The sequence below is a fragment of the Chiroxiphia lanceolata genome, chromosome 23 (assembly GCF_009829145.1).
Source record: "Chiroxiphia lanceolata isolate bChiLan1 chromosome 23, bChiLan1.pri, whole genome shotgun sequence".
Classification (NCBI taxonomy): Eukaryota; Metazoa; Chordata; class Aves; order Passeriformes; family Pipridae; genus Chiroxiphia; species Chiroxiphia lanceolata.
This window is the reverse complement of record NC_045659.1, coordinates 2,662,392-2,674,990: the sequence shown is the minus strand read 5'-3', so window position 1 is coordinate 2,674,990 and position 12,599 is coordinate 2,662,392. Positions and strand designations below refer to the sequence as shown.

At 43.7% G+C, this 12,599-nt stretch overlaps 1 protein-coding gene across 3 annotated transcripts in view; it reads right to left on the bottom strand.

Moving 5' to 3' along the window:
* The window catches only part of ARHGEF12 (Rho guanine nucleotide exchange factor 12), a 78,262-nt gene that overhangs the window by 22,056 nt on the left and 43,607 nt on the right, over nt 1-12,599 (bottom strand). For all 3 annotated transcript variants that reach the window (XM_032709756.1, XM_032709755.1, XM_032709757.1), the window contains exons 5-20: nt 12,004-12,102; nt 11,518-11,567; nt 10,643-10,700; nt 9,783-9,961; nt 9,330-9,407; nt 9,017-9,136; nt 8,271-8,405; nt 6,801-6,872; nt 5,980-6,072; nt 5,455-5,565; nt 4,720-4,818; nt 4,008-4,050; nt 3,761-3,866; nt 2,305-2,442; nt 1,787-1,819; nt 804-918 (exon numbers count right to left, since the gene is read on the bottom strand). In XM_032709756.1, the coding sequence (XP_032565647.1) occupies nt 804-918; nt 1,787-1,819; nt 2,305-2,442; nt 3,761-3,866; nt 4,008-4,050; nt 4,720-4,818; nt 5,455-5,565; nt 5,980-6,072; nt 6,801-6,872; nt 8,271-8,405; nt 9,017-9,136; nt 9,330-9,407; nt 9,783-9,961; nt 10,643-10,700; nt 11,518-11,567; nt 12,004-12,102 (1,529 nt within the window). The remainder of the gene's footprint in view (nt 1-803; nt 919-1,786; nt 1,820-2,304; nt 2,443-3,760; nt 3,867-4,007; nt 4,051-4,719; nt 4,819-5,454; nt 5,566-5,979; nt 6,073-6,800; nt 6,873-8,270; nt 8,406-9,016; nt 9,137-9,329; nt 9,408-9,782; nt 9,962-10,642; nt 10,701-11,517; nt 11,568-12,003; nt 12,103-12,599) is intronic.

Genomic DNA, 12,599 nt, shown 5'->3' with positions numbered 1-12,599 from the left:
CGGATCACTCACTGCTTGAAATTCAGTTATTTACTGAGATGTTAACTGAGGAGGGAGAGAAACACGACTCATCTTACCCTTTCCAAAAGGTTGTGAATGCCTGATCTAACCTTTTCACAGTGTCAGTGCAGAACTGCTCCTAACACTCCTAACATTTCCAGGGAAGCTGGAATGCTGATGGAAATAAGCAGCTACTGTGACCAGATACACCCCCATGCTGTGGGGGACGAGCCATCACCCCCCCAGAGATGGGAGTTTTGGTGGAAATATTCATTATATAACCTGAAAAGTGGGGGTGGCAGGAAGAATAGCTTTCCTGCCTCATGCAGGATGAGTTTTTGGGCAAGTCTGTCAAGAAGAAAACTAAAATATACAGGCCAACAGCTGATTAACCATCATTAACCATTAATGAGACCATCGTGGGATTGCATGATCCTTGTGGGTCCCTTCCAACTCGGCGTATTCTGTGATGATATGAAACATTTCTCACCTAAAGGCTAAATAAGGCTAAAAATAAGGCTAAATAAGGCTAAAAATAAAGCTAAATAAGCCTAAAAATAAGGCTAAGTAAGGCTAAAGCTGTGAAAAACAAGCAGTCAGAATTCAGGTGTACAGGTAAAGGAATTTAAAAGGCCACTCATTTTTAATTCCCAGATGCAGAACCCAATTTCAGCTGCTGTGCAGCTCAGTCACCCCAGATCCTCTCGATGAAGAGAGTAAGATCAGCCCCAATTTTTCATGTGTGTCATGCAAAAGTGGATTTTGAATCCTAAACTGATGCTCCCTGGCCACAACAGCACTACCTTGATCTTTGGCAGGAAACCAATACGGCCCCGTTTCTGCTCCAGGTTCCGAGGCTCCTTCACTTTGACTCCCAAGTGTTTCATGTAGGTAAGGATCACATATTGCATCGTGGAGCTGCCAAGGAATACAAAAAAAGAGTAAGGAGAAGGAGGAATGTATTGGAAAAATACACTTTACCAATAAAATTGAGGTCAAACGCAAAGGTTTTAGTGAGAAGGTGATTATTTTTATATGAAAGTAAGTCGGCTTTTTTTCTTTAATATAAAACAAATTATCACAGACACTGGGAAAAATTCAGTTGATATCAGAATTTCTCCTGTTGTAAATATAAGATGGGAGTTTATAAAGATGAAGTATATGGGTGGAATAGGTTGCCCAGAGAGGTTGTGGACTCTCCATCCCTGGAAGTGTCCAAGGCCAGGTTGGATGGGGATTGGAGCAATCTGGGATGGTGGAAGGTGTCCCTGCCCATGGCATATGGTCTTTAAAGTCCCTTCCAACCCAAACCATCCTGTGACTCTCTGATAAAATGCATAGAAGCCCAGGAGGTAAAACTAAAATTTTGAGAATTACACAGAAGGTCCTAAAATTCTATATTAAATACAAATGAGAAGTCACATTATAGCTTTGGGTTATGGTAAAAATAAGTAACAATAAAAGGTTACTGTGAGGAGTCGAGTAAAAGCTGCTCAGCCAGTTGTATACACACAAAGTGAACAGGACAAGGCACACACACAAAATAAATCAAAAAGAAACATGAACTCCCAGTGACAGTAATTTCTAAGATCTGAAACAGAGGCAACAAACATCAGAGGCTGAGAGCAAGAGGCTGATGCTCTGAATTCCAATCAGTCCTAGCAGGGGATTTAGGGGATGAGAGTCGGTGGCACAGCCAGGAGAGGGCTGTCTTGCTCTGCTCAGAGAACAGAGCCAGCACTGGGGATCTTCCTGCCCAAATTAAAACCCCCCAAACTTCCATTACCTCTTGTCTTCTTCCAAAGGCTGAGATGTCATCCTGAAAAAAAACAAGAGAATTTAAAAATGAAACTCAAAAACCAATTAACACCCCAGCCACATCCACCCAAGAGCATCAGCAGCTGTGTTCAAAGTGTCCTTTAGGATGTTAAGAAGTCCCAGTAAGGAAAAAACCAAAAAACTCAAAATCAAAAATGAAGGTTTGGCTGCGAAAATTGGCTTCAGCCCACGTTAAAAGAACAAATAGGTTCTGAAGCTATAGGTTTCTAAAAAAAAGGACTGATCTAATAATGCACAAGCTGACAGTGGCAGCATTTCCTCTGCTGTTTGAGCAGCCTCCTTGAAAACACACTCCACTATTGGTTTAGTTTTGGTTGCCATTGTTCAAACACTGAACAAGGGAAATGATGTAAATGCACTGATGTCAAATCCCAGCTCCCAACTCCTCAGTGCTGCTGTTTTCAGGTTTGGGGCAGATCCTGTTTCTCCTTTTTACACTCCCAGCACTCCACTGCTGTGACTTACAGGACCTCCTCGATTTTAGCAAGGATCTGCTCTGCACAGGTCCTCTCCTTCTCCACCGCGTTCCTGTCCCGCACTCGCTCCGCGTCCAGCTTGGTGAGCTCCCCCTCGGCCAGGGTCAATCCCATGCTCCGTTTCTGCCTGGAAAACGGGGACAGGGAAGCACCATTGGAGACTGAACCCTGGGACAGGGAAGCACCACTGGAGACTGAACCCTGGGACAGGGAAGCACCACTGGAGACTGAACCCTGCCCCGCACCGAGGAGCAGCAGCCTCATGGCACCCGGAACGTCACACGCGTCTCGTTATCGGACGGAAACGGAGGAGTCTGGAGGGAATTTGAGGGGTGACAGGACAAGGGGAATGGCTTTAAACTGGAAGAGGGCAGATTTAGATTAGATATTAAGAAGAATTAATTAGATATTAAGAAGAAATTCTTCCCTGTGGAGGCCCTGGCACAGGTTGCCCAGAGAGGCTGTGGGATATTTATTAAAAGAGGGATGTTTTTTAAGAAAAAGTAGTTATTCTGCAGCAAACTCTTCTGCACACAATCCAGGTTGTGTATTGAAGTATATACCTTGAATTGAGACTTTTTAGGCATGAAAAAGTCCATTATTATACACTTATACATTTGTGTAATATATATAAAAATATTTGTACTATATATAAAATACATATATCTATATGTATTTTATATATAGTACATATATATACATAAAATACATATATCTATATGTATATATAACATATATACATAATACATAAAGATATATTTATTATATATATAAAATATATATACATAATACATATAGATATATGTATTTTGTATATAATATATATACATAATACATAAAGATATATGTATTATATATAATATATTTACATAATACATATAGATATATATATTATATATATTATATATACATATATAACACATATAATATAAATATATATATATATCTATTTGTATATAAATATACACTTGTCTTGGTATAATGTCTGATGTTGGCACAGAGCTCTTATGGCTCCACGTGAAAAGGCAAATTATCAAATTGTATTCTATGCCCATGACAAGTTTGTAAAGTGGATTATTCCGTGCCCAAAGGGGAGAGGGGAGGAAAATAGGAAAAGGGGAAAAAAAAATATATAAGCTGATTATAAACACATTTAGTAAGAAGGATTTATACAACAACACCTGAGAAAGTATATTCTGAAATTGGCTCAAACAGCTTCAAGGAATGAAGAATCCAAACTCTAAAATTGATCTGACAGTTGATTACTTGCAACAGTGTCAAAAAGCATTCAAATATTGGTCACTTTGAGGGCCTTTCCAGTGGCATTTCCAATTCGGTCTAAGATTAATTACTCTGTCCCTCAAATTTGGGCTTCCCCTGGCCTGGCCATGCTGCCTGAAGGTAGAGATGAATGAAATGGAAATCACACAGACAGCGGGTGTTACCTGAAATCTTCCAGATTCCTCTGCACTTCTGGGCACACTTTATCTTGCATAGTCTGGATGAACTGGCGGTGAAGCTCTTCAGGAAGGAGTTCTGGCCTTCTTCTGTCTGTGAGTCAGAAAGTTAATAAATGATTCTTTGGAGGAGTGTCCCCTCCACCTCAGAATAAAGTCATTTCCCAGAATATTTTAACCCGTGAGGGAGCACCTCTGTGCCTTTCCCTTACAGAAATGGGCAAGGACACCCTACCTAGTTCCAAGGAGATTTCATCTGGAACTGGAACTTTGAGATTCTGCAAAAGAGAAGGAAGGCTGGGAGAACAAACACAACCAGCAGCACCCCAACGAAACCCACAGCACAGAGCAGACAAGAACATTCCCCGAAAAGCCAAAATTACCCAATCTGAAGCCCTGATGGTTTTAAAGGGGAGACTCCCATGCTGAGTATATATTATATTTCACAGGGATTATTTGAACATGTGGTGTATAAACCCCTGCTACAGTATCTGGTTTAATTTATTTAATTTAATTACATTTACAGTTTAATTCATGACAGTAAAGAATTTTCTCAGGCTCTGAAAAAGACACATAACATTTCCCAATCCTTGTAGCAGCCACATCAATATCCACAGCAATTATTAACTAAAAGGCAGTGCAGAACAGCTAGAGTTTGCTTACCTATCACTAAATCATTTCTCCTATCAGACAGCAAATTCCCTGTGATTTATTGTGGCATATATATGTATATATATACGTAGATATTTCAGGCATCTGAAACTGTATTAATTTCCTGTATTCACTGGTAACATTTAAAAAAAAAAAAACCTTAAAACTTTTATTAAATTTCATTATTAGTAAGTATTATTAAAATTCTTATTTTTAAAATTTTCTATTTTGGAGGACTTAGGTAAAAATCAACTTGCTAGAAGTGCTTGGAACTGAGGGAAATGACTGGAACCTACTGCAGCTCTGTCCAGGAAGAACTGGTAAAACTCCAGGAAGACTCTCCGGGTCTCTTTGGAGTTGGTCTGTTTGTACAGGTCTGTGTAAAGGTAGCACAGCTGTGGGAAACAGGAGGGCAAGAAAGTCAGTGATGCCACAGTAACCCTTCTAACAGCCCTAAATCCCGAGTTTTCTTTCAAACATTTCAAGGAATTCAGCACTGCTGGATTGAAAAACCCTTCCCAGGTACTTGGGAGTCCTCGAGGGAACCTCAGGTAACATCAGGGGAGAGGGAAGGGGCAGGAAAACAGACACAGAGAGGTCAGACCTTCCCTGTACACAACTAATCCCACCTAACACCCCTAACTCCCGAGTTTTCTTTCAAATATTTCAAGGAATTCAGCACTGCTGGATTGAAACCCTTCCCAGGTACTTTCAGTCATGGAGGGAACCAGAGATAAAAACCAGCGGAGAGGGAAGACACAGGGAGATCAGACACAACTAATCCCACCACCTTAGGGTGGAATGAAAGGCTTTCAAGAGCTAAATATTTATTTGTGAACACCTAAATGTGAAGAGGACAGTTTTTGTGCTCCTCCATCTACCTGAGAAGACAAAGGAGAGATTTATCACCCTCATGCCTGCACAGGGCTTGCATTTCTCCCCTGGCCAAGTCAAGCCACTGAGTGCTACATGAGGAGATCCTGATTTATTCTGGTTTATACTATCAGGGAAACAATTCCAGAACATCCTACCAGTGCTGCAGGATCAAACTGAGACACCACGTGGTGCAGGAGAACAGCCAGGTGAGCTGGGCGAGACTTCAGGAGCTCGATGTTCTGGAAGCAGCTGCACTGTCCATTAATCTGTGGAGGTACAAGGAAAACACCCGAATTATTCCAGAAAGCTGCTGTGAGATAAACCCAGGGCAGCTAAAATAACTCAGAGTAAATATATGGCAAAAGCCACTGCTGGGACAATAATGCAGAACTTAAGAGAAACTACACAAGCAAATGAAATAAGGCAAATTAATGTCTAGGAAGCTTGAAGTTATGAGAAGAAAGAAAGGATAACAGACTCAAAGATGGCATATTGTCATAAACTCCCCAAATGTTCCTGTTTGGCAAGACCAGCAATAACAAGAATCACAGTCCCTAATTCTTATTTCACCAGAACTGCTCAATACAAGCAAGTCATGGAGCACCTGGAGTTTAGGCCCAGAGGAATAGAATGGGATTTCAGCAGGAAAAAGGGTGGCTGAGGCCAGAAGTCATTCCCACCTGCTCCTGTTCCGTGTCAAAGTCATCATCCTCTGCTCCAATGATCTGAGTCCCCACTCGGGATAAAGGACTTCCAACACTGGACTGGGAATCCTGGGGTGAGTCAGGAGCAAGGGAAGGGAAGAAAAGCATGATTCTATTACTCTCTTATCACAGTAAACCTTTACCAAGCTGGAAATATCACTATCCTTTTTATTCTTCTCCAAACTCCGTGGAAACCCACGTCTCTTCCCTCAGCCTTGTCCAAGTTTGCAGCTCCCCCCACCAATGCTCCTCCCCAGAACCATCAAATCAGATGATTCCAAGACCAACTGCATCATCTACACACATGAGCACACTGAGCATGTGGCAGATGACAAATGCCATCTCAGTGTAAATGGAGAAATATGACTGTGGAAAGACAGGCAGATGAGGGGAAAAATAACTGGGAAGTCATCCTAAGGAGGATGATACGTTCAGACAGGTCTGCACTTCCTGCTGTGCTCCACTTTTACCACTGCTGATGATGCCAGCCTCAAAACAACTAAATATCCTAAAAAAAGGCTGGACTCAAAGAATAAAACATGTACAACTGCTCTACCTATTTTCTGTCCCGCTGTTTTACTGCTGATTATGGATTTCTTGCCTCTAAACGGCTCTGCTCTTAAGCTCCATAAACATTTACTCAGCTAATTAACTTTCCCTGCACCATTTTAATTGCATTTCATTTTCTCAAGCAAAGTTCATGCAGGCTCCATTTAGAAAGTGGGGGAAAAGCAGCAAGATTTTAATGGGCCCATTACAGGAGATGCTGTTGTGACACTTTTATGATTTGTACTCACAGTATCTTGAACCTCAGGCTTTTCTGGGCTCTCATCTGGATAAATCCTCTCCTTCAAGCCACTGCGAGGACTCTGGGAGAGAAGGAAGTTCAGTTCTGGTAAGTACCAGCAAGTCCAGGAAAGTGAGAACTGCACACCAAGTGTTTCAGCCACAACAGCCAAAACTTCTCCTTTCTCACACAGTGAGCTGCTCGACAGCTGAGGTGTTGAAAAGACAGGCTGAGATGTGTGTCCTACGTGCACAGTTCACAAAACCCCCCAAAACCCCAAGTGAATGCAGAAGCAGTTTGGAGAAGAAAGCTGGTGACACTGAGCAACAGCAGAGCTGTAAAATCTACCACCTGTCCTTGGCTTTTCAATGCCCTCTCCTCCTCTATTGACAGTTCATGTTTAGCTCTCTTCTCTCCACCTTCTCTTCCTCAGGTGGCCCAGCACACCCTTGGCTTTATTTGCAAAAACCACGTGCTCTTGGCTCATCTTCAGTGTGTCCAAAGGTTTTTTTTTCAGCCAGGCTGTTGCTTTCCAGCCTGTCTTTTTCCATAAAGTTATTCCACCCCAGCTGCACAACTCTGGAGTTCTTGTTCAGCTTCCAAAGGTTTTTGTTGCCCCCTGATCCTTTCTCAGAGCCACTTTGGATTGAAAAGCCTGAATGTTTGGTGTGCCAATCACCTGCACTGATCTAATGCATCCACAATACTGACAGGATTAAGTTTATCAGGAAGATAACTATGATTTTTTTTCTGCATTTATTATATAAAAACATGAGTGATATCCAGTCAGATTTGGAGCTGGAGGAGGAATGTTTCACATTAGAGTCATGTCTGTTCACATCTGACCCACCTTGCTTTCACTTCCAACTGCTGGGACAAATTTAGCTCCCACATCCTTGAGTTAATCAACAAACTCAGGCCAAATCCAAGCACAGAGTCTCAATTCCCCTGCACTAATCAGATAGTGACTTAATTAAGGATTAGGCACCAGGGCTCTGCAGCAGGGAGAGCACACGAGCACAGACTGATAACTAATGAGGGAACACACTAAGAGCCTTTACTGCTGGCAAGAACTGAAGCTTATTTGGTAGAAGGAAGGCTCTTCCCCACTTTCCTGGCAACTTGCCCACTGACTGGATCTGAGTCACAGTTCTGCAACTGGAACATTCCCTGAGAAGATGCTCCAGTTGGCACCTGAGTCGTGAGAGGGAAGCTGGCATCTATCTTTCTTTGTCTGGTTACAGGGAAATCTAATCCTGGATAAAAACCCAAACCCACACCATCTTTCCCAGTTCATCCAAGTCCAGTCTATCATGTTTTATCAGGGAAGGAGTTTTGGTGGGTGCTGAGGAGCCCATTCCAGCACAGAGTTACTGAGACAGAGCACACGTGTGACACACAGGACAGCACAGAGAATCTGCACAGGAAAACCAAACCCAAAGGGCAGAGAAGCAAAGCACTGGAGCTGTTGCAGACTCACATCAGCAATGTCACTGTTGGGTCTGGAGGGGCTGTCCCCACTGCAATCCAGTTTGCTCCCGCAGTCCCCACTCTCTGCCTCCCCCTCGCTGATCTGCAGCGACTCCGACACAGACCTGGAGGACAGGACTCCATCCTGAAAAGATAAAGTGAGTTGGGAGACAGCACAGGGCAAACAGAATATTTCAAGGGATGATCAAAAACCAAAAGCCAGTTAGATCACATTACTTATAAGACTTCTAGAAAAGGCTGCAATGCTTTTCTAAGAGAAAACAACAGAAAAACCACATCAGGTTTTCAGGACTTATCACAGGCAGAAGGAAAAGGGGGAAAATAACACATAACAGAAGCTAAATTTATTTTTTTTTTTTTCAAAAGTGAAGGTAAAATTGTTTTAAGCTTCCAGTTCTTCATTCCCCACTGTAAGAATGACTTCAAGGGGTTTTCTGAAGTCGCACTGACAGACTAATCAACACATGATAGCTCACACTTACTGTTTTAAAAGCAGTTTTTCACAGATGATTTGAAAGCCCACTGTAAAGCCTCCTGCATGTCCTTATACTGACATTACACTGCACTGCTTGACAGCCTCTGCAAGTTTAACTCCCAGGTCTCAGCTCTAGAGGGTGCAACCTGCCTGTCCCAGCAGGGCAGAGCCTGGCAGGGAACTCCTGCTCGCCCACGTCATCATCCCCCAAGAATTTCCACCTGGAGCATCCCACAGGGAAGCCTGACACGTTGTGTTACCTGAGTGCAGCCCGTGGCTTTGGAGAGCTGCTCCTGCAGCTGAGGAATGTGCTTTTTGGCCTCCTGGATCTCCTTGAGCAGGCGGGGGGTGGGGGACCGGCCGTACTCCTCTTGGAGGGACTGCAAAAGAATTGAGCTTCCACTCAGCACCTCAGCTTGGAACCACAGCCTACTGCTCCCTTCATTCCATTTACACATTTCAATAATAAACAGCTGCTACAGAAGGTCTATTTTCCATAGCTCTGTAAGCAGTGATTCTACAACCCACCTCTGACTTTCCCCCACCCCTCTCCACCTCACACAACCCCGGTACCTGCAGCCTCTCCTGCTCCTTCTGTAGCATCTTCCTCAGAATCTCCACCTTCTGGTTGTGGACAATATTATTCTCCTCCTAGAAAATACAGAGAGATTAAGGGGTGGGGTTTTTTTGGTGGAGCTGGGAAGACCAGGAGAGTGGACATGCCCATTTTTCATCTGCTTCCCAAACACGGGCTCTAAACAAAAAAGCAATTCAAGCTTCCAAACACAATCCTGTGTGTTCTTTCCTAATTCTGAACACAGCTATCAACATTTAAAAAACCCTCAGATGAGACTGGATATTTGCACTTGCAAAATGTTTTTCACCCAGGGAATAAATACCCACGGACGGGATAAATATTCCAATTTGTGATTTGTGCAAGAAGCACTAATTAATCCAGGTTAAAAAAAAAATAAAATACCAGACTACATTTCCACAGTTCTTTGGAAAGAGAGCTTTAAATCTTACCCCCATAAGCACTGGGCTGGTGATCCTTTCTGCATTTCCTGATGTGCCAGGTGAGTGGGGAGATGTCATGATGGGAGACATATGCCCAAATCCTGCCAGATCCACTTCAGAATCAGCCAAGGGAATCTGGGGCGACCCTGGTGGGCGCCCCTGGACAGTGAGAGCTACATAGGAACCCGCTGCAGGGAGACAAGGACAGGTCACACCTCAGACATTTGGAGATTTCTGTGATTCTACTCCCATGATTCACCCTGGAGACAAAACTCAGACCATTCCTCACCCATTCCTCCTTCAAACCTGAGAGCGTGGTCAGCTCTGCTTTACAAACATCTATTTAAATCTCGGGTAATCCAAAAACTTCCGTGATATAAAAGCAAGCACTCCAATAATTTCTAGTCCAGCAGGTTGTATTTACAGTACACACAGGCTCAGGCCACAAAATAAACTCTGCTGGGGTGGAAGGAACCACCACCACCTTCTTCCTTGTGCAAGATAATCAACCAAGAACACACTTCCTTCAGCAATGCCAGTGCTTTGCAAGCATCACCCAGCAATGCACTTAAAAGTGCCTGAATAGCTCTGGTATTTAAGGGGGAAACAAAAGATGGGAAAGCACCTGGGCAAGGCTTGACAGTAAATTCAAACATCAAGCTAAGGAGAAGCTACAGGAGAATGTACCAGGTTGAGTTCAAGGTGTCAGAATTACCCCAATTTCGCTTCCCTGTTTCACACCCTCCCTTTCTCTCTCAGCACTGGGCATGGTTAGACCTCACCCTTGTCACCTGAAGGCTCAGTCAGCCTTTCAAATGAAGCCTGTCACACTTTTAAGGAGCCCAGGGTCAGAAATGACCTTTACTTACACTTGATCAGCTTTACCACCTCCAAATGGTTCGAGTGTGTTACGAGGGTGCCGTTCACCTGGGGCAGGGAGGGGGAGAAAATTCAGTGTTTAGCAACTGATTCCCAACCAAAAGCATCCACAAACGACACAAAAAGCACTACAATATTTTCTTTCCCCACCCCCACCTCCATTACTACATCTTTCAAGACACCATCAGGTAAACAATTTATCCTTCTAACAGTTTATCTCAGTGAGCAGAGCTCTGCTAAAAGAAAACTATACACATACCAAAAAAAAAACACCGAACACTCCAAGCAGTCAAACAAACATAAAAAAGCAATCCATCTCTGACTGGGCAGAAAAACAACAGGGTAGCTGATTTAATTCATTAATTTAAATGCTTGGTTGAAATCCCAGCTCTATTTGTGTCAGGAGCTGGTGGAGCACAAGCAATCACTTTGCACTAATAGTTTACACAGTCTTTTTAGTTACTGCCTTGGTTTCTTAGTTGCTTGGCACTAAAAGAAAACATGGATCTGGGGACACTCAGGGGAAAAACAATAATTCAGGCAGACTTTATCTACAGGTGATTATTAGTAACTCTCCATTCCTTCTCTCCCCTGCCATTTCTGTTTCTGTTTGATACCTGAACCTTGTAGGATGCTGAACTGACCCATAAAGCTCTGAAATGAGTGATCTCCACAACAAAACTAACACTGAGCAGTGGGATTTCAGTGGTTACTGGTCTGGTATCCCCAGAACATGGAAACAACCCACTCCTCACTCTGCCAGGCAAATGAAAACATCCCAGCAGATGTATCAATGGTGTTTTTTCAGGGATAGAGCTCATTTAATACAAAGGATCCACTTCCCCCACAATTTGAATGCCCTTACCTTGATAATTCTATCCCCTGTTTGCACTCCAGCCCGCATGGCTGCTCCATCTGCAGGGAAAAGAAACCCTTCAGTTCCCATTTCAGTACAAACACTCAAAGAAAAATGGTTTAAACACTTTCGCAGTTTGATGCAAAACTATTTCCTGCACTCTGCCAAGCTTCCTCTGCCCCCAGCAGGTGAAAATCTCTGGGTATCTTGTCTAGAGCAGCTCTGTTCTCCCCTGGCAGTGCATACCCCACAGCCACAATCCCACCACGTTCCAAGGAGTCGTTTCCCTGCCCTTGGACACAAGAGGTCAGTTTTCAACCCATCAGACACGGAGGAGGCGATTCGCTGCATCCCAAAAGAGCCACACGTCATTCCCAAGGTGCAGCCGCCCCACCCACGGGGATTTTTGGAGTTTTCTCCTCCCTGTTTCTCTGATCCCCATGGAAAGCCTCAGGCTGCTCCCTGGCTGGCACGTTTGGCCCCCTCCTTGCCCACCTTCCTTGACGGACTGCACGAAGACCGGGTTGTCTCCGCTGACCGTCAGCCCGAATCCGTTCTCATCCCGCTGGATCACGACACACCGCTGAACCAGACCTGCACCAGAAAGGTGGGGAAAGGCCAGGAGAAAGAGGAGGAGAGAAATACAAAGAGACACAAGCTGGGCATCAGTCCAAAACCTTATCCTCCTAGATAATCACACAGTACTGAGAGGAACTGGTACAGTACAACAGAGGGAAAATATATGAGAGACAGAAACAGGGCAGCAGTCCAGGAATAGAGAGGGATGTCAAGACAGGTCAAGCTTATTGCTTCAGCTACACAAAACAGAGAGATAGAGCAGCAGAGATGCAGACAGCTCTGGCACATCACACACAACTCGAGGTAAAAGCAGCTTTTAAGGAAGAGCAGCAGTACACAAACCAATGAGCATCATTCCCTTTGTCTGTGTTAATGGTTTTTCAGAGTACACCAGAGGGCTGTCATGTTCCACTTCATCAAAAACAACACACAGCTTCTAGGAGAAGTCACAAATCTCTCAGACTAACACGAGGGGGTTGGACTAAAACAGATTTAGTGATCAGGAAAAGTTC